The sequence below is a fragment of the Glandiceps talaboti genome, chromosome 14 (genome assembly GCF_964340395.1).
Source record: "Glandiceps talaboti chromosome 14, keGlaTala1.1, whole genome shotgun sequence".
In the NCBI taxonomy this organism is placed as follows: domain Eukaryota; kingdom Metazoa; phylum Hemichordata; class Enteropneusta; family Spengelidae; genus Glandiceps; species Glandiceps talaboti.
In genome coordinates this window covers 10,830,134-10,854,402 of record NC_135562.1, presented here as the reverse complement: position 1 = coordinate 10,854,402, position 24,269 = coordinate 10,830,134, and the positions used below count along the sequence as shown (strand labels likewise).

Here is a 24,269-nt window from a genome sequence, read left to right as displayed (position 1 = left end):
GTAAGCAAATACTTTCTGAGTGTGATGTGCTATTAGTTTGTAAAGGTCAATAACCCTAAAATGGGGAGAACCTTGAGGAATTGACGAAGAGAGGTGCTGACTATGTCGTGTTAGCAGTGGGCTTCAGTTTGAATTTCGTCACAAGAAAGCTTGAACTTTATACACAATTTTTTTTACACAAACACAAATTACTGTATGCATTGAGGTTTATTCTGACGTAAAGAGCGCCCCCAACGACAAAATTTTACAACAATCTGTGCACGTGAATAGGTGTTGCTAATCGAATAGACTGTGTATTGAGATGGCCTCCATTCTCCCGACGTGTTGTCTGTTTGGATGAGTATACACAGAAACATAGTATATTGTTTCAATAGTATACAGGCCTGTATATACGTATATACATGTTTATAGGGGAGTTTTCACATGAGTTTAAAATGACATTCCATTTGCCCATATGCATAGTTTGTGTGTTTATTTGTTTGCTTGTTTGGTTTTGTTTCTTTGTAACACGACTCCTGGACTCCCTGTGGTCCATCCTCATCATCTCGCCCCTTGTGGAAAGTAATAAGAAGAGCGCCCACAGCGGTCGATCTTTCAGCTCAGTCCAGCTAGCGCGCGTCACATTTACCACATAAACACGTATGCAAATTGTTCAGAGTTGTTATTGATAAGGTACCATCTTGTTTATTAAAACTTACGATATTTACATAAATCAAAAACCGGTACTACAATTACAAATACACAGATCAGAAACTTGTAATGAAAATACATAATACATTGAATATCAATGGACAGGCAAAAAGGTATGGACACAAAAGTGTTTACAGAGAGTGTATTGCGTTCAAAATTAATAATCTAATAAAACCAAGACTGAAATACATCGCCGTGAGTGCCCTTGTCATTGTTACATTTGTGGAAAGGGATGAGAAGAGCGCCCACAACGGTTGATCTTTCAGTGAAGAGAGCACCCACCGCTGATCTTTTAGTCTAACATAGTATGAAAAACCGGGTGATGTCTCATCGTTGCCATAGTGAGATCATTGATTTTGGATTCCAGTAACCTATCAACGCTGCTTGGTCTGTAACTACTACCGTTTGTCTACCCACCATAGTTACAGATCGAACCACAGGGACGCATAATGTTACCTGGATTGAGGATTTACACCAAGGACAGATACGAACTGTCGAATGATGTTGCTACGAATAAACGTATTCTTAGCCTGTTTATATGGCGTTTACGGTGTATTCCGTTTGAGGTTTGAGAGATTAAATTGAATATACCGTTAACAGACTATCGTATATAGCCACTTATACAAGCAAAATTACGCGTCCCTATGGCTCGAACTACGTCTTTGCAGTCACACAAGAATTAAGATTGCATTAATGCAAGGTTCTCATGGCCATGAATATTCCCGAAACCAAAATTTAGACAAATTAAGTTCTCTTTCTGCAGCACGATTAATTTCCCTTGTACATGTATCAATCCGAATGTATAGAATTACTCATAGTACTACAATTTACAAACACTAAGTTATGTTACCATGACTACAACTGACAATAGTTATTGTTCATTCATATGATACCGAAGCACGGTTGAGCAAATTGAAACTACGCATGCGTACAAATGTTAAAATCTCCATCATCACCATTCAAGAACTTACGAGATAATGATAACATTGACATTATTTTCGTTGAACTGAATTAATTAAGACACTAAATGCCACATAAATATTATAAAAAAAGATACATTTCGAAAAAAAATCTAGGAATAATTAAACTACAATAGTACAATATGTACAATCGTACGCTATTATTTCCTGATCGACAAAAACTTAACACAAAGATGATCTTCTACAATTATTATATACGTTTGAACTATTCTGCAAGGTAGGCCGTGATGGGGCGCCCTCACACATCGGTAACCCTACGAGACCGATGAGGACAACGACACGACGAATCTTACAGTCTATCACTTTAATAGACTAAAATTGACGCTCAAAGTATCTGCAAGATCAGGCTGCAATACGTCTATCAATAGACATGGTCTATTTTCAGGTTTAGACCTAAATTATATTACAGTGAATAAATATGTACGGTATAACCGTGTTTACATTTTGTATTTTATAAAGATCTTGCTATACTCCAATCAATATACATGCCTTAGCACATAGTACAACAGTGTAACCATGGAGATAAAAACAAACAACAAAGTCAGGCTTAAAACGCCAACGACCACGTACTGTTGTTGTTAAAAATGACTTGTGACTAAATGGATACCATTAGTCAACAAGAAGAGTTTCTGTCACTTCCGGTTTATTTACTTTATCTTTCAGACTAGCCAACCCTTACGTTTATTGACGAGAACATTTAAAACGACCAACCGTCTACTTCAAAACCCACTTTCTGTTTACAGATGCCTTTAACTGACACAGTCTGTACATCTAGGGGTACCTGTACGTGTAAAAGTTTAGACTCCTCGTTGAGTCACGTATAGGGAGAAATCTACGCACCCACTGTAAAGTCGATTGGAAGGGGTCTACTTCTTGACGAGTATTGTGTCGATTTAGTGATGGTGACGTAGCCAGGTCCGCTGTTGGCGCCACTTTGTTCGTCTTTATTACTCCCACTATTGTACGACCCACCACCACCTGCACAACTACCTGTATAATAATCACCACTACCACCACCGGAATATCCACCACCACCACCGGGACCACCACCACCAGTGCGAGTACCGCCACCACCTCCAAAACCACCATCTAGATTCCTATTACCACCCTCCCCACCAAGACCACCATCAACAAAAGCATGTCCACCTTGCCGTCCGTCATTTCCTGACCATCCACCTCCCCTTGTGAGTAAACCCCCTCCTCCACCTCCGGAATATTTGTAATCGTTTGAGGGCGCCCCATGTCCACTTGCACCTCCAGTAAAGCCGCGACCACCTCCTGGGTTACCAGTGGTTGACTTAGTGCCGTCACAGAGTGGGTTGCTGGACTCCAACCAGAATGCACCACCGCCACCACCGGCAATGATCAAAGGTGTGCCATCTTCTAACGTAACGTACGTACCACCACCTCCACCACTGGACAAATTACTGTCGCCATTCAGACTCTCCTGACCAACTAGAATATTTAACACAATTCCTGCAAATAATAGACAGAAGAAAAGTATATAAAATCTAGACTTTCTGGTTTAGAAAGCAGAGTTACATTAAAGGGCGTTCAAAATACAAATGGGTGCTTTATCAAAGAGTCCATCTTGAAAGACTGTGAACATATTTATTTTGGCGCTCAAAAATGTTTAACAGAAAGACGATTTGTCCTACTTGATGACGACAGTTAAATTTGGCGGTAAACATTTTGATCACAGTAGAAATTTTTTTTTCATTTTGATAAATTCTACGCATACCAAATAAATGGTTACTCAGGTTGTACAAGTGAAAGTGATGCCATTTATTTTGGCGCCAAATTCGTTTCAGCTAAATAAGCAAAGATAACTATTGAGCGAAAATATCATTATTTGAGTTGAAACTCCGCAAAATCTCGCAAGTGACGAGATTTAAATAAATACAACAGCTGCCGGTACGCGGTAGTCTTGCTCGTATTCACATATGTCCATAACACATGGTTCTGAAATCTTAAGTAATATTTACAACGACAAATGAGTAATTGTGACAAGTATAGCCCATGGGGATACGTAGTATCTCTTAGATGGTAGTTTTATTACAGTTTCAAAATATAATAGCGTTGTGACTTGAATATAAGTCCCCTACATGTACCTCAGGAAATTATCTGAAAATCTCATAAGTACAGAGTGTAGTGATACATTTGTAGTAGCATGATTCGTATAAGTTTTTCAGGAAAACAACAATCAAAATTATATTACGTGTCCCTGTGGTAGAGTACCCCCACACTCCCTCTTACAGTATATTTGATACAAATTACCTAATTCAGTGGCTATGTCAAGATCTTCGATAGGAATTCTTTACTTGTCAAGGAAATGCCATTCTTTCGAATATTTACATTCCTATGGTGACTTCTAAAAGAACCGTAACGGATGTAAACTTCCCACAAAACCCTCAGTACTATACATGACCTAATTCTAGAGGTCAAATGTTAAAATGACGTCACTGATAGGGAATTATTTTACCACCGCAGAGTTCGCACACGATCGACAATGACGTCATCCAAGAACTTAAAATTTTTACCACACGAATTTGTCACCACGTGCTTATTTTTCCAGTAATAAGCTTAAATACATGTTCGTATAAGGAGAAAAAACTAACGACCAGTTCCAAAACATCGCAAAAACGAGGCCACTCAAAGAATTACAGTTCAGTATTCGATATTGCACATAGTGTAGTCGGACCAGTTTGTGTATTTATAAATTAAATTTTAAGTCGATTTGTACCGTTGGCATGGCAACAAGGCTTATTTTTTCTTCCCATGGCTACGTACTGTAAAGTAGCACGTTTTTTGTTATAAACCGGTCACTATAAGTCAGACTAGCCACGGTAAATTTACCATTCTTCTCTTTCAAAGAACAGCACGCTTTGGTGACAGATAACAATTATATACAGTCGATGAAAGAACCCCGTGAATTAGTTCAGAAACATCAAACAGTAGTAAAGTTCCTATGGAGGTGTAAGTGGAGACCGTGGTGACGCTAAATACCCATGTTCATCTGTATTCTGTGTTCACTTCCAGCGTGAATACATAGATAGTGTAGATGCTAACGTGGTGTGGAATCACAAGAGATCTTCGATGCCATAGCATCTAGACTACTGATATACGAGTGATGGGTTTCAAAATTGGATTTCTATTACTTTTACTATGTAGTCCATGTTATTAAAAGTCAGCGACGTCTTACCTTTTGTTAAATGAAATGTTCCTCGTATCACAGCTCCCTTTCCACGATATTGCTTGTACTGCTCGCCATCGTAGCCACCTGCCGCCCCTGTCAAGATAAAAACCACGTGTACTTGTTAATATATATATATATTGGTATAAATGTTAGGATATGGAATAAGGAACACTATGGCCGCTATCACTGATAATTTGATAATTTGAAATTACAAGAATATAATTACGTTTCTATGACATCAGCTGTAAGCTTAGTCCATGCTATAACGTCAGGGAAAGAAATACTATAATGCTATGTTCATCATGGAAGCACTAAGATTCATACACAAGTTAGACACTGAAGAAGGACAAGCGATTTGTTTGAATAAACATGTCTGTTTCTCAATCTAAAGTGGAAGAAGAGAACTTGTGTGTGAAAGAAATACTAAGTTGCAACTGTGAAGTCTGGTGACTTTTACACGTATTCATCGTCGACTCAATTTAATTTAGAAACCAATTTCACCGTAGCCTGATTTACTGCGCTGTCGACATACATCGTTAGCAAGTCGTATCTTCTAGGGCTAACGAATTATCTCGATAGCACCGTAAAGAGGCTAACTTCACGAGTGATTATCTCTTGAGTCCGATTCAACATTATCCGTGTTATTGTTTTGTGTTTTAAGTCTGCTGTGTGGCCCTCTACATCGAACATCAAACACGTACAGTGTAGAACAAATCGCGTGTCTCAGTACACATAAAAGTAAAAAGATAGAGCGGTTAATATGACTCTTGCAACTTTAATTTTATTGTCCAGCTTCTCATAAAAGAGACAAGGACGGCGAACCTCATCATTTTAAGAAGGATGTTTTGGTGCAATAAACGCATACACGCAAAAAAACAAACCTCAACAATTTCCGTGCCTATGTCTTCTTTGTATGACGTCATGACAACAACAACAGAATAACAAGTACATGGTATCAGGGTGAACGATCGCAAGGTGAAAGTCAAGACACTAACACCTGTATGATGCACATACCGACAATCAAAGAACAACACATGTGTGCCAATTCCGCCAAAATAAAGAACTCAGCACCTGTGCATAAATACCGCCAAATCAAAAGACGCCGCAAGAGAAGGAAGTTATGAACTATCGCGGTTTGATTAGTTCTATTGAAAGTAAAGATTTCAATTCTCCCTTGTCAGTTTTCACAGTTCGACGTTACGTGTCTTGAGTAACGTTATGTTCTGTTCCTTGACCTCAATGGCTCCAAAAGGCTTATAGAGGAAGGAACTAATATAGAAACTATTCTTACTAGTTTCCGAGTCAAGTTTCCGACCGAATTAACTTAGCGCCATACTTATTTATCAGCAGCAAAAAAATTAAGTAAAATTATCGTTACATCGGAAGGAACCAGACACTGATTGAATTTCTATGAAAAATCGAATATCGTTTATGAAAGCCTTTAATCATCTCATCTAGAGCGGATGAAGGAACCGGTAAACATTTACAAATACCTTAATCGCTGAAAAATGTCGGATGTTTACGTGCAAATATTTTGGTAGAAGGTCAGTATTCGACAAAATATTCTGTTATATCTATTGATACTGCAGAAACACGTTTGTTTTTTTAAGTCACGTCATTTTATTGTCGGTATTATATACAAATTCCGCGAGTACAGCACATGTTATTTTTTTCACAACTGTTGATTTGTGCATTAGAAATAAAAAAAAGTTCCATTTCCAAAATTGAACAGAATGCATATCGAAATTATTTTTGCAGGGATCCAAAATGTTTTCATGGAAATTTCTCTTGCAAAGGGAAAGAGAAAGTTGTTGTGTTTTCGACATATTGTGAGATTGACGTTGAATTTTTTGCTCAATCCTGCTATCGCATATTTTGAATTTAGAATCCCGTTTCAAAACATATTTGTTTCCCGAATTGGCGTACAGCCAGATCTCAACTAAGCTTACAAAGCAGTCTAGATATCAGTTTAATTTCATAAAAGTAATAATGTGAAATTTACACAAAATGTTAGTTTCAGTCTGTCTTTACACAGTCGGTAGAGAACCGGTAGCGGGGTCTTTGATCATTACGGTACATCAATCAACGTGTCAAGCGATGTTTTGAGTTTCGTAAAATGATGAAATTTAATACATCTATCACGTGACATCTATCTACCTTTTCAATGATTAACAGATGTGAAGGAACTATTTTTGCACATTTTTCTGAGATTTTTTTTCATTTTAATTTGGTCATATATATACTTGAGTTTCCGAATTTAATTTGGCTTAATAAAGTATCTTTTATATAGTAGATCAAGTTGTAATACGATCAGATAGTCGTTGTTTGCTGTAAAAACTAACCATTGCAGCAAGTATATGACGTATGACATACAGTGTGCGTGATATTACCCAATTTTCACAGTCTCACGAACTGGTCAAAGCGATCGTGGCATCGACATAAATTCGTATGTGGGCTGTGCGTGATTGATAAATGAACATTGATTGATTGTGTATGTTTGTTTGTTACAAACCCTGCTACACCTACCATTCACGGAACACCTGATATTTCACACAGAGGGTGGGTGTTGGAAAACATTTCAAAATCAACGATTATTCACTGCCTACACGCAATTTCGCAACATAAGGCGGACCTGTTAGTTTAGCTTTACACTACTCCTTTTATGGGGGTACATAAACAAAGTATATATTAATCCATTTCACACGCAACTTAGGTTGAAGGTTATTTGGCGCACTGCCAAGTTTTGTGTTATTTGGCATACTTCCAAATATGGCTTTGTAAAGTTCGAGTGTATATTTCATATTACTAGTGATGGTGGTGAACTTTTACACAGAGGGTGAGGTACCTCCACTTCACTGATTACGTCAACGTGACGTCATCGACATTGATTGCAAGAAAAACAGAGCGAACAGTTTTTCACCCACTAGTCTTTGTTGATCTTACCCAAAGTGATGAGATTCCTCGATATTGGTTGTGATAAAATCAACTTTAACCTAGAGTCATGTCGTGTGGGGATTAGGATATTGCCCCACCGTAGTGGGGGGGGGGGTGATACAAACACACCTAACATACTTGTATATTACGCATGTTTTCATCAGACCGTGTTTTCATTAGACCTTAGCGAGGTAGCAACGTGACTAGTGAGTTGAGCGCGAAATCCCATCCCCTTTGAAGATAATTTTTTTCTGAAAAATGAATAACCAAGGCAACATGCATAAATTAAAATCAAGTAAAACATCAGTAAGATGCATTACTCGCTTTAAAAATACCACCACTAAAACAGGGCCGTGCTAGTGCTATTTCACTTCTAGGTGTGCGTTGCCAATGGTGACCAAATATGACTATGCATCGTTTGGTAATATCTCGTTCTTTTTTTGGTTTTAAATAGCCAGGAATTCATCCTTTCCTGTGGTATGATTATTATACCCTCTAGTAAAGCATGACTTCCAGGTTATCATCGGTTTGCCCCCGAAGTCACGTACACACCAATCAACAAAAAAGACATTTGATAGTTTCCACTTAAAGTCGTCCAGACTCAACATACTTTATCTCCTCGGAATGTTTGCAATCCAATTGAGTACAAAGTGGTTGAAATTCGATCTTCCTGTTTTAAATGCAATAGTCATATTTCAGTCAATGATTCTATGGAGACTCTTATCTCTTGACAAACCATGGTGCAGTAGTTTGTGGACGGTTAAACACGGATAATGTTACTTTTACATGAACTGACCGTGACGCACGTACGTACAAGTGATTGATTATGTGATTACGCACACCTGAGGGCTTCTGACTACCATTGTTCAAATTATCAAACTTAGAGTAGAAAAAAAACTAAAATCCATTCTCACAAGTGTTACACAATTTCAATTGAAAATTTCGGCGTGGGATGCACTGAGGCACACCCTTTAACTGGAGAATGGTCAGTTTACGGTGTAAAAAACTGCCCGGAGCTAGTCACGAGTAGATACGGCATTAATCACCTCGATACGGTATCAGATGCATGATTGGACGTATTTTACGGCGAGATACGAGGAAAGGTGTGATATGACACGGGGATCGTGATTGGCTGAATCATTTGAAGTTGTCGCTAACCTTGAAGCCCTATGTGTCCCTTAATCATCAGACCACATTTTTGATATCACGTAGACAGTACAATAGTGGTACTAATGCTCTCTGTGTGCACTTCGATGGAGAAAGCTTTTCAAAAGTTTTCGATCATGGTGCGGCGTGTTTCTTTTCTTTTCTTTTCGGTCGAGTATTAAATTGTCATGGGTGGGTTGATGTGAAAACTGGGGTTATTTGTACTTTAACCCACGGACAATTTGTCATGTGACACAATCATTGAATTCATCATTAATCATGTGATCGTGATCGATCCGATGTTATTTTAATACTCGATGTAAAGGTGTGTCTAAAATAATCACATGCCCCTCTTTAGCTATACATTAGTCACCTACTTGTGGGCTATCTTTTGTTCTAAATATGGACTGATATTGTCACAGTCTCCTTGGCCCTTTGGCCATTACAGAGAGGCTTACAATTCGATATTGTACCTTTGACCATTTTAACTACACCTGAAGCTGATTTCTCGACCAAATTATTTATTACCTTTCCTTTAATTTCAGACTCTGTCACTTTGTTTACCGTGACGACCCAAATTGTAGAAGTTCTCAATTATTCCAAGTCGTAAAGGAATGCCAAAACGATGAGATGTAAGAAAGCGTTTGTAGACAAAATATCGGCACTAAAGCTGACGACACATTTCCCGCCAAAATTATATTTAACGTAAACCTTCGTTATTTTGTTTTCCATAAGCTTATGTGTCTTCAGTAGCTTTATTTTGGTCTGAATCTATATAAATATCAATTATTTTAAATCTATATCAAAACGTCGCGGGGAGTTTTCCAATAAAATAGCCATCACATTTCCATACCTAATTATTTGATCACATTCTTGCTTTTTCTTCAAGTTAGAAATAGGCCTACCCGTCAATGTCATGTCAAAATGTTTGTACCCAAGAATTTGTAAATGTAAAGAATTCGAACCTCCACCTGTCTGGCGTTGCAAGAGTCAAAATAGCGGTAAGACAATAAAAAATTGACCTACCTGCAGTTTCTATGACGTAAGTACCCGAATATGGGACTGTAAATGTCTGAATTCCATCTTCTAATCTCACGAGATGTTCGTGGTCGAGATCTTTGTAATGATCACCAATCGTAGTAGGACCATAACGGCCATATGTATCAAGTGTCGTAAAACGAGCTGTAATCAGAGGAAAAACATGTTAATTTAATTACTGATCATTTCCATGTAAATTAGTGTATAATTGATCAATTTCAGTTTAAATGTTTATTATCATAATTCATATATACGCAACGGAAATTGAGACTTTGATTTAGAAAGTTAAAGAAATAATTACTTTTTTTTCGAGAAACGGTAATTTATCTTTGTTTTCTCGACTCTGAATAAATCACATTTCATAAATGCAACAGCCCGGATGTACAAAATCTCAAACAGCAAATATTTGGCGGGAAATAACACGTAAAAAAATAACGAGCAAAAGTGGGACCTGGTTTTCATTATGTCCATTATTTATAATGATTTAATGTGTGTAAATTAGTGGAGTAATTATATATCATTTAATAAAACAAACTTACGATCAAAAGTAATTCCGATTTTTAATTGTCATAATGAGTGGCTTCCGAACGAAATTGATTATAAGGTCCCTGCCATGTGTTCGCGATATAAAACAGATAACAGACGGGTCTTTAGTCTGTTATTTCAAGGGAATATTCAAGATAACTATGAAGTGAGAATGTAATTAGTCAAATGTCAATCATGTAAGCGTAGCCAATCATCGTATCGAATGTAAGCAGTTTGATGTCAATCAAGTCTGTGTTGGCCAATCACAGTGCATCACATCGTTCTGTATGGTCATATCAGGTGATGGTGCCATTTTGCGGCGTGATACTACTGTAGAGTATTTGTGCTAAATAATGCATGCGCAATCACAATAATTTTTAAACCATCGTAAAACATGATTTTTGGCTCTTTTAATGTTATTTCGTTTGCTGAGTTGTCATAGTCACGAGACATCAATCAATGCAGTCATCTCAGTCGGAATCATTGATACAGGTGTATGTGGTTACTACGTCTTTCGGGTCTCTCCAAATAACCGTGACAAAGGTTTGCCTGTATTGAAGTTTGATGAGTTGATCATCAGAACCAATTACAAATACATGCTATGCACGATACACACGTCATGAAAACTAACCCACAGACTTGTCTTTGGGTGTTACTATCTTTTAACAAGACAAGTCTTTGGGCCATCAAGAAAACATATCCCGACGAAAACTTTCTGTGTGTTACCGACATGCACGCGATGAGAACACGTACACGAGAAGTGTATCTTACTATATGTCTTTGAAAGCGTTTGAACGTCACAAGCTTAAGACGCAGCAAAAAACCAAGAAAGCACGTCGAGTTCCTAGTAACGCCTTAATATATAATATCAACAAACACAATACTACACAACTACCGAGAACTTTACTATTGATCGTCCCTGTGTATCCTCTGTTCTTTTGTCTAACATGGCAATGTATTGTATACGACGTGTGTGAAAGTATAGGTCAGATAGCCCTCTATCTCAATGATAGCGTGACCTGAACCACAACGGCTATGCCAACAAGTACTTTTGGACAAAGACGCCTACACGGATAGTTATCCTGATAAATAGTGTCCCTTTACCCGCCAGTGCACGCTGATAGTTTTATGTGACTCACATGAATTCAATAAATGGCTAGTCTAGACTTCATTATATACACTAGATCAACCATGTCTGTACAAAAAAAATGAACCCCGGCTTTTTATGTTGGCTTAGACCGGGCACTCAGTTCTCCTTTCTTCAACTGATCGGTCTGTCAGTGGATCGGTCGTAAGACGAATCCGATAGTACTGTATGCAATGTCAATCACCAATTTACGGAAAGTGGCATTACATTGTACAAATGCCTTGAGGTGAATAGAAATTCGAGTACTAACTTTAAAGAATTTTAGCCAGGGATCTGCGGTCACTTTACTTTCTGCAAACAGACACAATATATTGTCTTTTAAAGCAGTGTTTTCAGCAACGAAAATTTAAAAAGCCGATATGGGAAATTTTACAAAAAAGATACAGGTAATTTTAAATTATATTCTAGTAATCTACATTGAGTAAATAAAATAAATGTTAACGGTCGGAATCCAATCTCGACTTTGCAGAACCAATCTGAAATATGTTTACCATATGAACAGTGACTGAACCATCTGGATATTTTTTATTAAACTGGTCATTGTCTCGTCGTTGCTGTTACAATTTCATGAAATGAAAACGAAATATACAGTATGCACGTACTTATCACACACATAAGATCTCTCTCTCTCTCTCTCTCTCTCTCTCTCTCTCTCTCTCTCTCTCTCTCTCTCTCTCTCTCTCTCTCTCTCTCTCTCTCTCTCTCTCTCTCTCTCTCTCTCTCTCTCTCTCTCTCTCTCTCTCTCTCTCTCTCTCTCTCGTTAAATAGTACATAATTTGCACCGTGTTATACAGTAATATCGCCTGGCAAGTTGCCTTGAACACTGCCTGAAGACCAAGGAATTTAACTTACCTGTAAAACTCGCGGATTTACTTGCACACAATCGGAGAGCGTCTACTTCTCGTTGACAAGATTCATAAATATCTCCGACTCGGTTTTCGTCCTGAGAACAAGCATTTTGTACAGCTAGCAATAAAACTAAAATCGGCCACGTAGTCAGTTTCTGTGATGTTCTAATTCGACCCATAGTGGTCTATTACTATAATATCTATCACCACGTTGTTGTACCGGTAGCCTCTTCAGTTACGGTTTAGCCACTTACCGCTTGTCAAGGTGGCTGAGTGAGTGAGCTAGAGTGGACGGAGTCCCGGTAAATATAACCCACCACGCCCACGTAATATATGTAACATTCCGAGTCTCTGAAAGCAGCTACCGCGTTGTCGCTAATAACTTTTCAAATGCATCCCGGAAATGAAGCGAGTATGAGTAACATGAACCGATGACGTTAGATTCAATAAACGGTTCGGGGGATATGTGGGGACGTCGTGATGAATATGCCAGCGTTGTCACACCATGGCCATGTAGGGATCCGGGAATACAAAACTTGAAGACGTCGACTGATTAGTAAAGAATTCTTTTTTGAACTTTTGTACCGGGAAAACGACTGAGTAAAGTTCCTCTAAGTGATGACAAAGCAAAACTGAAAGTCACGACCATTCCATATTCGGCGAAATTTTTTAACATGTACAAGCGCACTGTCACGTCGTTCCAGGGCCTTGTCCATGACACACCGTTATTCATTAACAGAGGTATGCCGGGGTAAACCTCTAACTATATATAGTTTGAAGTCCGCTGTCAGTTTTGCGATGAATTCTTTTACTCAACTAAAAACTGACAAAAATGCTCCGATCACCTAAAATGCTTTTTCATTTTGATATTTAAATTACCCATGACCATTAAACAATCACAGTAAACGTACCCCTGCTACTTTTCTTTCCTGTTCAATGTGACCACGCATCGATACACACTTTCTCGTATCTGGTACGAACCTTTTGTTATTTTAGCAAGTTTAAATAATGTCGATGGTACGTACAGATTGTCACCTTCATATAAAAACTAATTGTACTCGACATATATTCATGTTTTTACATGCTTTATTAAGTAGAACAACTGATTTAAAAGTACAGGTATATGTCGCCTTTTAGAATGAAAAAGTTAATCAGCAATTTCAAGCCATGACAGGCTAATACTACAGAAACAACCACCACGTCACAAACAGACGCACGGTCACAGCTTCCCATTATAGTCGGTACTTTGAGTCAATCATTCCATTCTACAGATGATAAATTGGATGGAGCTAAAACAGATGAAACACCAATTTTATTCCATGGACAATGTCATCAGTACGAACCTTTAAGTTGTTTACACTGAAATGTATGTCCATTGAACAATAATGCTTGAACTTTGCAGGTAGAACGTTATCAATACACGTTACAAACTGGGCTGTAACATAGGGGCGTGTTGTGCCTCTTAGAGTGTTGTTTTCCTTGACTACAGTCTAAATATGGCAATGTTTTGACTTGAATACATCTCCCCTACATCTACGGAAAGAACACCAAGTTATCTTATTGTATAGAGTATAAATTGATACATTTGTAGTATCGGGATTCGTGTGATGTTTTCTTAGGAAAATAGCAATTTATGCAATTATAATACGTGTCCCTTTGGGCTGTACTGCATGTAGAACGAGTCATTCCAGTGGTTGTAGCCTGGATCATGATGTCAGCGTGGTGTGAGTGGAGGTATAAATCGTAACAATGCCGTTATGGGAACTAGACCGGTGATTGTGATTGAAATACGTGCTTCATAACATGTGCAGAATTCGGGCAGTCGGCTGACAGAATGAGAACGGGGTTATAAAGGCCGAAAAGTTACAGCCACTTCAACTCTTATTGTAATGAAAGGGCCGCTTTTTACGACTTTTTTTGTTCAGTCTCAGTGCACGTCATGCACGTGATCTCAGGTTCAGTGAATACTAATTCAAAGACGTCTGCTTTACAAGTTGATCAGTCTCTGAACAATTTCTTTGTCCAAAAACGTAACGATCTGGCCAACTTACAAATTGTAACAAGCTATAAGAGCAGTGATTTAAAGTCTAAGTATCTATAATAGTGGATTATCAGACAAATCATTATTTTAGGAAAGAAAGATAGCAGCACACATACACACACACGGGTTGACATTGGCACATAGGGTTCGTATCTAATGATACCATTCTTATCCACAAGTTTATACCAGTAGTTTATAATTAACATTAGTAATGAGAAAAATGGAATTCGTAAGATTTCCCACACCACTCAATGTATATTAATTGTAATTCTCCGAATTCAAAAACATTGTAAAAAATTCCAGTCATTCTCTTGGTAGGAGTGACATCATACCCCATGGTGTTCGAACTGTGACGTATGAAAGTGACCGTGACGTCATCGTTTTACAACCTCTACTGTTTTTTTGTCCCCAGAGTGGTCGTCGTTATCTGGAAATTACTTTCTATAGCTCAGATTATGTCAATTATGAGTCACCTCGGTAGTTAATGTCAAATATTAGCGAGAAAATAAATCCGAAATGTTTAGTCAATATCATGAGGCGTGCCTTCTAGAACAGTGAACATTATATGGAAGACACCAGGGACATTATTCAAGATAATACACATGTGGTCCCTATGGTAAAGAGTTCCTGTCATTAAAGTCACGTGACACATTACCCTATGAGATGATCAAAAGTCAAATGGCGGCAAAGTACTTCAATCATAGGTTATAGGTTAGAGCATGTACACGCTGTAAATTAATTAATTAAAATTGAAATTGAAATAGTATACAGTATACTGTAGTAACAAAATGGGTTATCAGTTTAGTTCGGTTTCATTACCGAAAGACACAAAATAAAGCTTTCGAAAAAAAGGTGGACTTTTTGAAAGACTACAGTTTGACAAGTTCCATAAGTGTTAGAGAGTCAATCAATGTCAAGGGTCACACCCGTTGTATATTTGTAGTCTGCACACATAGTGCTAATAGACTATACAAATTGTTTTAGAAAGAGCCACGAGTGTTTAATTTGTTGTTAAAAACTGAAGCAGGCAAATTATTTCAGGTGCTGTTGATAGAGTAGTCTCCGTTACTGCCGTTACAATTTTACTGGTGAAAGTGACGTGGAGCGCTAACAATGACGACTTTGTCAGTCGAATGACACGATTGAGAAGTAGCTGGCAACAATGAACATTAGAGTGGACCTATTTTTATTTCTCATTACCCGACCGACCCATATTTTCAGATCCGACATCAAAATTCAAAAAAAAATTCGCCCGCCCTTAATATATATTCTGTGGAATAGCACCCTCTCTGGAAAGAATAATCAAATGTCTGGCCATGGACTGTCGACGGCATCGACAATACTTGTTCACGAACAGAGTTTTTTTCCATGACGGAAGTTATTCAAGTGGGGGGGGGGGGGGGCTGAGAATGCCAATTGTGTAGAGAAGCTGAGAAATGGTTGTTACCAGGAATCCAATAAAAAGAAGATAGAGAGGAGGAAAAGGAGAGGCAGAGAAACTTGAAATAGATGCTTTTTTTAAGAGGGTCACCATTATCAGATTTCTTGAAGTAGTAATTTTAGTTAACATCCAGCCAAGTTAATGGCCACTGCCACTGAATGTATTAGTAATCAGTAAGAAAATATATATGACAACACAGGAAAAATCTGGGGTGTGATAATGGAACTTTGAGGTTCAGATCTTCTGGCAGTGATATTTTAATTTAAGAAATGTAGCCAAAGGAAATGTGAGAGATTTATATCAGTACTGTTTCATATATAGTTACATCAAAATGATTTACAACTAATATTTCTACGTCATACAGAGTCATAAATTCCTCTATAAATAACAGTTGGTGTTGTTATTGACTCTCTATATATATTTACATAGTCACTATTCTCAGTATGTATTCCTGGAAGTACAGCGTGTTTCTTCCTCAATTCTACATGTACTTTGACTTAAAATGAGTATGTTATGTTTTGATTCTGTATCTTCTATTTATTTGATTATACACATCACAATCCACATCCTTTTGCTATTCTTGTAATAGTTGTTGTTGTTGTTGTTGTTGTTGTTGTTGTTGTTGCTGTTGTTGTTGATGATGATGATGATGATGATGATGATGACGACGATGATGATGATGATGATGATGGTGATGGTGATGATTTTACACACACACACATACATACATTAATACATACACACATACACACACATACATACATACACACACATACGTACATACATACATACATACATACATACATACATACATACATACATACATACATACATACATACATACAAATGTACATACATACACACACATACATACATACATACATACATACATACATACATACATACATACATACATACATACATACATACATACATACATACATACATACATACGGACACATGTACGTGAAGACAACACCTACACACGTAGTTCTGAGACAGAGTACGTTCTTATCAATTTACAAAGCAAGTAGGAGTCTCTCAGACAACTACATACACAATGGTTTTATGTGGGAGTCAAGAAGATAACCGTTGCTGGCATCTCCGACCACTCACTATGAGCTAACAGCAGACGTCATACAGACCTTTGGACACGTGTGAATGATACTTCCAGTAGGCCCGGAAATCCAAACTCTTCAAAATAAAAGCGGCAATGTGACACTACTGTAAATGATTCAATATTCATCATTTTATCGTACCGTTACCATGGTAACAGTAAGTAAATTGAAAACTTGATATGGAGGAGATGAGCGCCAAATGTACCAATTGTGTATAGCCGGACTTAGTGCAGACCTTTCTAGAATAGATTCTATATCTGTAATGTTAATCTCACTTTCTACCAGTAGTAAACCCCCACGCAATCTGGAGATCTCTTATCCGTTGTTTTGTATCTTCAAGAACGATTCTATTATCGCCCGCTTTGTTCGAGTGCACTGGTTGGCCTTAGAGGTCGTCTGTGGTACTGCCTGTAACCTAGTTCAGTGAATAAAGTACTCTTTGTCAGGATACGTGCTAATGTGAATTTCCTTTCATCGAGGGGGCGAACTTTTGAACACCGCATAACCACATTAGAGTCCATGGTGTAACCAAATACATCACGGTGTCAACCTTATCACCCCCACAGTTCAACAGATCTGAGTGCTTGACCCTATGAGTTAATCTAGTGGTGGGAATAACGTAAGAATCCGTGTCGGTGAAATTTACTTGTAGCCACATTTCAATTTCCAATATGTATCACACATTCTCAAGGAACAGACGTAAAACAGGCTTTAACCCTACAAAGAGGGAATTAAATCACAGATTGCACTGTACTGACAATGTAACATAACATAGTCCACTTTTATCATTAACCCACCTGTAGACTTAAATGAATACTATTTCCACTATCCTAACTGACATTTTGATTTTTTTTTAAATTTTCCCTCCTTTCAATACCAACTTAATACATGTACATGTACTTAATACCATCGTAACTAAAGAATCAGACAGACATGGAAGGATGAGCGAAAATACAAAAAAAAATCAAAATGCCAGTTAGGATAGCAGAAATAGTGTAGTAGTGTTAGTTCTTCAAGTCTACAGGTAGGCTACAGTTAGGATAGCAGAAATAGTGTAGTAGTGTTAGTCCTTCAAGTCTACAGGTGACAGGCTCCTTTGTCATGAAAATCATTTGATTTCCCGTTACATTTTATCAAAATTGCTTTAATTGATTTAAACCTGCCCAATCCCCGCTATTGAAATGAATGACGGATATAAGTGACTTAAACGGACAGAAATGAAAGTAAAACTGTACTAAAGCGTTGGTATGTCAATGGGATGGTTTGGGGAGTGGCCGAAGCCGGGTCGATTGGTAGTAGCTCATGTTCACGAAAATGTTGTAATATCTTATCACATGACAGAAATTGGTTTATGACGTAGTGACTTTCTTCTATCCGAGAGAGCTAGAACTAACACATTACACTTTTACGGGAGAAATGAAGTTGCCTTGGTGTTAAACTGACATGGGACACTATGTTTTTGTTTTTGTTTTGTTTTTTAAAACACACACAGAGATATAGACGCAAATCAACTCAAGGCTAACAATATCAGAGACACCCGACACACGTACACAGCAGAATTTTTTACCTGAGTCACATTGAAAAGTGATAAACCTTAATATTTGTTTACATTAATACCTATAATTGTTTCTTTTGCATTTTAAGTTATCTCTGTCTGTCTGTCTGTCTGTCTGTCTGTCTGTCTGTCTGTTTGTGTATGTGTATGTGTGTTTGTTTGTTTGTTTGTGTGTGTGTGTGTGTGTGTGTGTGTGTGTGTGTGTGTGTGTGTGTGTGTGTGTGTGTGTGTGTGTGTAAAAAACGTATTGTCTCATGTGTGAAAAGCCAAGGCATCATCATTTCTCCTAGTTTAAGCTAAACATTATTTTTCATGCAAAAAGGTAAAATTGTAACTATTTAGTTCTATTTCCATGTACACCTTCATGCCTTGGCCTCATCTTTAATCACTTTTTTTAAAAATCGTATTTCAGAGAGGTCTTTTTAGATTATAATATGTTCGTCTACTTAATTAGGTATGATTGTGTTCATTTACTTCTTTACATTTCATCAAACTAATACAGAAGTATTGTGACCGACGAGTATCTTATCTTGGAATCGAAGTAATTTTTCAGTAAAATAAACTAAAATTCCGACCTAGCTACCCTATTTACAACATTTCATTTACCCACAGAAGTATGACGTCATACCATACACACGAATGGTGTTGCTGTGAATTAATGTACTTACTCAGTGTTGGGTTGTCGTTAGTTTTTGTCATAAAGAAAACAAGGTAGGCGGATAGTCATTCAAAATTATTTTTTTTAAATATAACATAACTCCACTTTCTACAAACACAATTACATGTATTTGCCCAACAATGAATAATTAATTTTTGTCCAGATATGAGGGCATTATAATGAAATGCAAAAAATACAATTGCAATATTTTCAGCTCTGATCAAGTCAGAGGTAGCACTGACTATGGGTCTGCATTTTCACCTGGAAATGAACTTTCGATACTGTACTATATAACTATACATAGTCCACACGAGGACAACACATAGGCTCTGAATATTGAATTTCGCCATGATATGACAGTACAGTACAGTACAGTACAGTACAGTACAGTACAGTACAGTACAGTACAGTACAGTACAGTACAGTACAGTACAGTACAGTACAAATAACCAGCGAGTCACTAAAACATATACATACACTATATATCACTACCAGTATTCGTTGCACCTATTCCTAAACTCACAGTTTTATTAAAACTGTTATTTGTTACTATATCAAGTTATGGCACGTGGCGGCGTTACTGTTATCAGATCTGTGTATCAAAGACAGGTGTCGTACAGACCGGATGGACTCGTCGCTATTATACTAGTACACATCATCTATAGATATTATCTCTATGAATTATAAGATTATTTTCTCTATCGTTTACTTTGATAGCAAACCGACCAATGGGACACCCAACACGTCAGATATGCTTATACCAGTCGCCTTCTGCCACACGATTCTTAATATCTTAAAAAGTGTATCCTAAGTGACCCCATTCAACCGTTAGCAGTGAGTTGGGACACGTTGTATATCCATACTGAAACACCGGTGAGTTGTATTCTATTCTCTAAGTAATGTACACGTGGTCTCCACCTACCATATCGAATAAACGATGGGATATTACTGCAGTTTAGTTACCAGGATAACACAATATCCCTCTTATGTTTATCAGTATCAACCAGTAAAAAATGTTTTACATATTATAAATTGTTCATTCGTTATGTTTTTAGATGACCCATTTTTAGATTCTTGAAGTCTAATGTCTAATCTAAGTTAATATGAAGAAGCGATTTCAGAACAAATGGTAATACATATCTTACGGATGGAGTGAAAAGATAGACCCGACACTTTCGTGTAGGGTCTATGGTTAAAATTGAGAAACTTAACTCTGTACGTGTATATGTGAATCAATATGGTATCGGATTAACGTTTACTATGATTTACCAACACAGCTGAATTTTTATTGGGTAAATCAATATGATTTAACCATACTAGGGAATGAAAAGCTAACTAGTTCAAAATTCGATATCTCAGTCTTGGACATAGTAACGTATTGGGGCATATATCAGTAGAACCTTTTGTCTATTTTCACTGGTAATTCTTTACATTACAATTGTGTTGGCGGGTTTTTTTTTAAAAGTATAGTACTTTATAAATATATAATGTATTCTAAATTATTTTCCTGCAAATGGCTAACGCAAACGACTGCCTCTGACCACAATTATAGTGAACCGATAAATACAGGTGTGTAAACCAAGATATTATCGCCACGAGAAAATTTTGCGGTTTTACAGTCTTCAGCTAGTTCTCATTCAAGGACTATTTTTTTTTTTACTTATTACCAGACTGGTACATTGTTTTCATGTACAAGTAGGCATTATAGTCGCTACTTATTTTTGTAATTTTGCTTTCCAGTAAAATAAGCGAAAATAAGTATTTAGTGGAAATTTCCAGGTTTACTGTAATTCAGTGAATATTAGATCCCATGTTCATTAATTTTATAACTGCATCACTGTCATTGATCTGTGTGGCTCACGGTATAAATACGACACATAATCGTAATAAATTCAATGCCAAAATGCCAGGTATTACACCATGCACGAACCATTTAGAACAAAAAATATGGAGTATATACTCTGGTCGTTCTACGTCACGACAACGCGTGTCTCCGTCACGTGTTCTGCCATGTTCGAAATATGAGTCAAAACGTTCAAAATTACCATTACTTTCCCCGATTTTTCTTTTATATTACTGGCGCTGGTATAATTGGATGTTATTCACCAATATTTTTCTTCATTCAGCTGGAAATACTGTGACCTAAGGGTTGTCATCACTACTCGTCTATCGACCCGTAGTGACAAAGACCCCTTAGGTCACTCGTATTTTCCTTGGGTGAATAAAGAAAAATATTGGGGAATAACATCCAATTATCATCTTGTATGGTTCGACACGATTGTTCATCAAGGTATCAACGTAACAATCTCTTTGTACAGAACTATATGAATCGGCATGGGAACTTTATAAGCGTGCAACAGCTGTTGTTTGATTGGACGAAGGTTCATCCCCCATACACGTCACTTATCTTATATCCTATCTACCACGATACATTTATTTTATAGCGACAACGATCTTTTATTTACATTACATACACTATCAACGGTCGCTCTCAAAATAAAAAGTAAACAGTTAATATTAACACACAAACAAAACCTAATCAGTGAACATTCTTGACCTTGAAAAGAAAATTGTAATACTGTAAGTAAATGTAACAAAGCGAACGTTGAGAAAGAATGCATTATACTGGCTATAGCTTTATAGTCACAATGTACTGTAAAGACAAAATACTGTACAGGCTTTTAGTACTCCAAGATACTGCATTAAATTTGTCGATTTTGAGAAGTGACCATTAAATTTTGTACAGTCTTTTGATTTTGTCGTCATTTTAAGTTTGGACAACGCTTTTCATGCTGCAGCAGACGGACAGTGAACTTTACTAAAACAAAATGACCGTGCAAATTGGATATATAAGTTCGGATAAGGAGGATTATAATCAAGATGTGAAAAAAAATGTTGTCTGGTAGAGTTAGGAAGTAGTTCGTCCTGAGCAAAGGAATCATCCTAAGAAATCCTTTAATGGCTTCACTGATAAAGATAATAGTATTACTTCGAGAACCTGGGATTAAATCCGTTGCCTGGCATTTATTATTAATTCACTATAGTGGTCTGAGAAGGCACATAGTGTTTTTGTTTACACGGACTAATTGGATCTGAGTCCTCAAGAAATACAAATTATATGCTACAAATGATTCAACTCTGGACGTATTGCAAGTGTTCATCATACATTATACCATTCACGAGTCAAGTTGAACAAAAAATATGGAATATATACTCTGGTAGTTCTACGTCACGGTAACGCGTGTCTACGTCACTGGTTCTGCTGTGTTCGAAATATGAGTCAAAACGCACAAAATTACCATTACTTTCCCTGATTTTTCTTTAATGTCACTGGCGCTGGTATAATTATGTTATTCAACAATATTTTTCTTCATTCAACCGGAAAATATTCGTGACCTAAGGGTTGTCACTACGAGTCGCTAGACGAGTAGTGACAAAGGCCCCTCAGGTCACGAGTATTGGGGAATAATATCTAATTATTTATCATCATTATCATCATTATCCAGTTATGAACAAACATTGATGAATGGCCTTGTAAGATCTATTTATGAACTACAGGAGAAATACAGATACCGTGGCGTTTCACTCATGACACGGGACACAATCATAGTGTCGCGCACAGATGCAGATTATCAATTAGAAAGTAAACAATTGAAGCCATTGAAATCATCAAGTCCATGTAATGTTTCCAGTTTTAACTACACTGTAAACAAATATCAATGCTTATCATTTTTCAATGTGAATGGGTAAAGGATCCTGCTGTTTGATTTGTGTGTTGTGTCTCTGTTATTGTTAGTCTTGAGTTGAATTGTATGGATATTTGTGTTAAAAACACCGTGTCCTATAAGTGAAACACCAAGACAACTTCGTTTCTCCCCTAATATCGTTTGCAGGTTTGAGTCGACCACTTGAAATATGAAGAGAAGTCATACATCATTATTGGCGGCAATCGCTTTATTGTTGCCGGCTTTGATGGTTACCATAGTTACTGCAGACGACGACGAAAATGGAATACCAGATCAGTATGATTACCAAGGTTTTTTACCTGTCGAGTATGATGTGGATCTAGAAGCCAAATCCTGGGACTCACCGGAAGACAGAACAGCAAACATGGCACCGTTAAAGAAAGCTGGCCAGGGAATGCGAATACCGTTCAACTATATAGTACTACTAAAGGTATGAATACTGACCAATCAGGACGAGATATGCATATAGGTTTTCTCGTTCAGTAAAACTAAAACGAGGCTGAATTCGTCTGGGCTACATTTATTATGCTTAGAAAACCGAAATTCATTTCACTTCACTTGCATATGTCTTTTTATCTCTGTTGGTCTGTCTCTGCAGCTGTTCGTCTTTCTCCATGTCTGTCTGTCTGTCTGTCTGTCTGTCTATCTGTCTGTCTGTCTGTCTGTCTGTCTGTCTGTCTGTCTGTCTGTCTGTCTGTCTGTCTGTTTGTTTGTTTGTTTGCTTGTTTCTGACTGTCTCTGTCTCTCTCTGTCTGTCTGTCTCTCTGTCTCTCTGTCTCTCCCTGTCTCTCTCTGTCTGTCTGTCTGTCTGTCTGTCTGTCTGTCTGTCTGTCTGTCTCTCTGTCTGTCTGTCTGTCTCTCTGTCTCTCTGTCTCTGTCTCTCTCTCTCTCTCTCTCTCTCTCTCTCTCTCTCTCTCTCTCTCTCTCTCTCTCTCTCTCTCTCTCTCTCTCTCTCTCTCTCTCTCTCTCTCTCTCTCTCTCTCTCTCTCTCTCTCTCTCTCTCTCTCTCTCTCTCTCATTCTTTCCGTTACATTACAAATCTATTTGTATGTATTCACACTTTAATCCATCAATACAAATCATATGACATATATACTAAGTATCGCATTGTATATACTACTCCGTACTTAAAGGATTCTGATAAGTTTGTTTTTGTTTTCTGTCTGTCTATCTATCTGTCTGTCTGTCTGTCTGTCTGTCTGTCTG

At 37.5% G+C, this 24,269-nt stretch overlaps 2 protein-coding genes across 2 annotated transcripts in view; one reads left to right on the top strand and one right to left on the bottom strand.

Annotated features, from left to right (window-relative positions):
• Positions 1–642: 642 nt before the first annotated feature.
• Positions 643–12,792, bottom strand: LOC144445434 (uncharacterized). Its single transcript, XM_078134977.1, has 4 exons — positions 12,509–12,792; positions 9,973–10,128; positions 4,873–4,959; positions 643–3,146 (listed from the first exon to the last, which is right to left on the bottom strand). Exons 1-4 carry the CDS (start codon positions 12,681–12,683, stop codon positions 2,503–2,505), a joined length of 1,062 nt encoding a protein of 353 aa, XP_077991103.1. The 5' UTR covers positions 12,684–12,792; the 3' UTR covers positions 643–2,502.
• A 10,440-nt stretch (positions 12,793–23,232) lies between these two features.
• The window catches only part of LOC144445245 (uncharacterized), a 7,901-nt gene continuing 6,864 nt past the window's right edge, over positions 23,233–24,269 (top strand). Inside the window, exon 1 of the mRNA XM_078134788.1 lies at positions 23,233–23,493. Coding sequence (XP_077990914.1) covers positions 23,233–23,493 — 261 coding nt within the window. The remainder of the gene's footprint in view (positions 23,494–24,269) is intronic.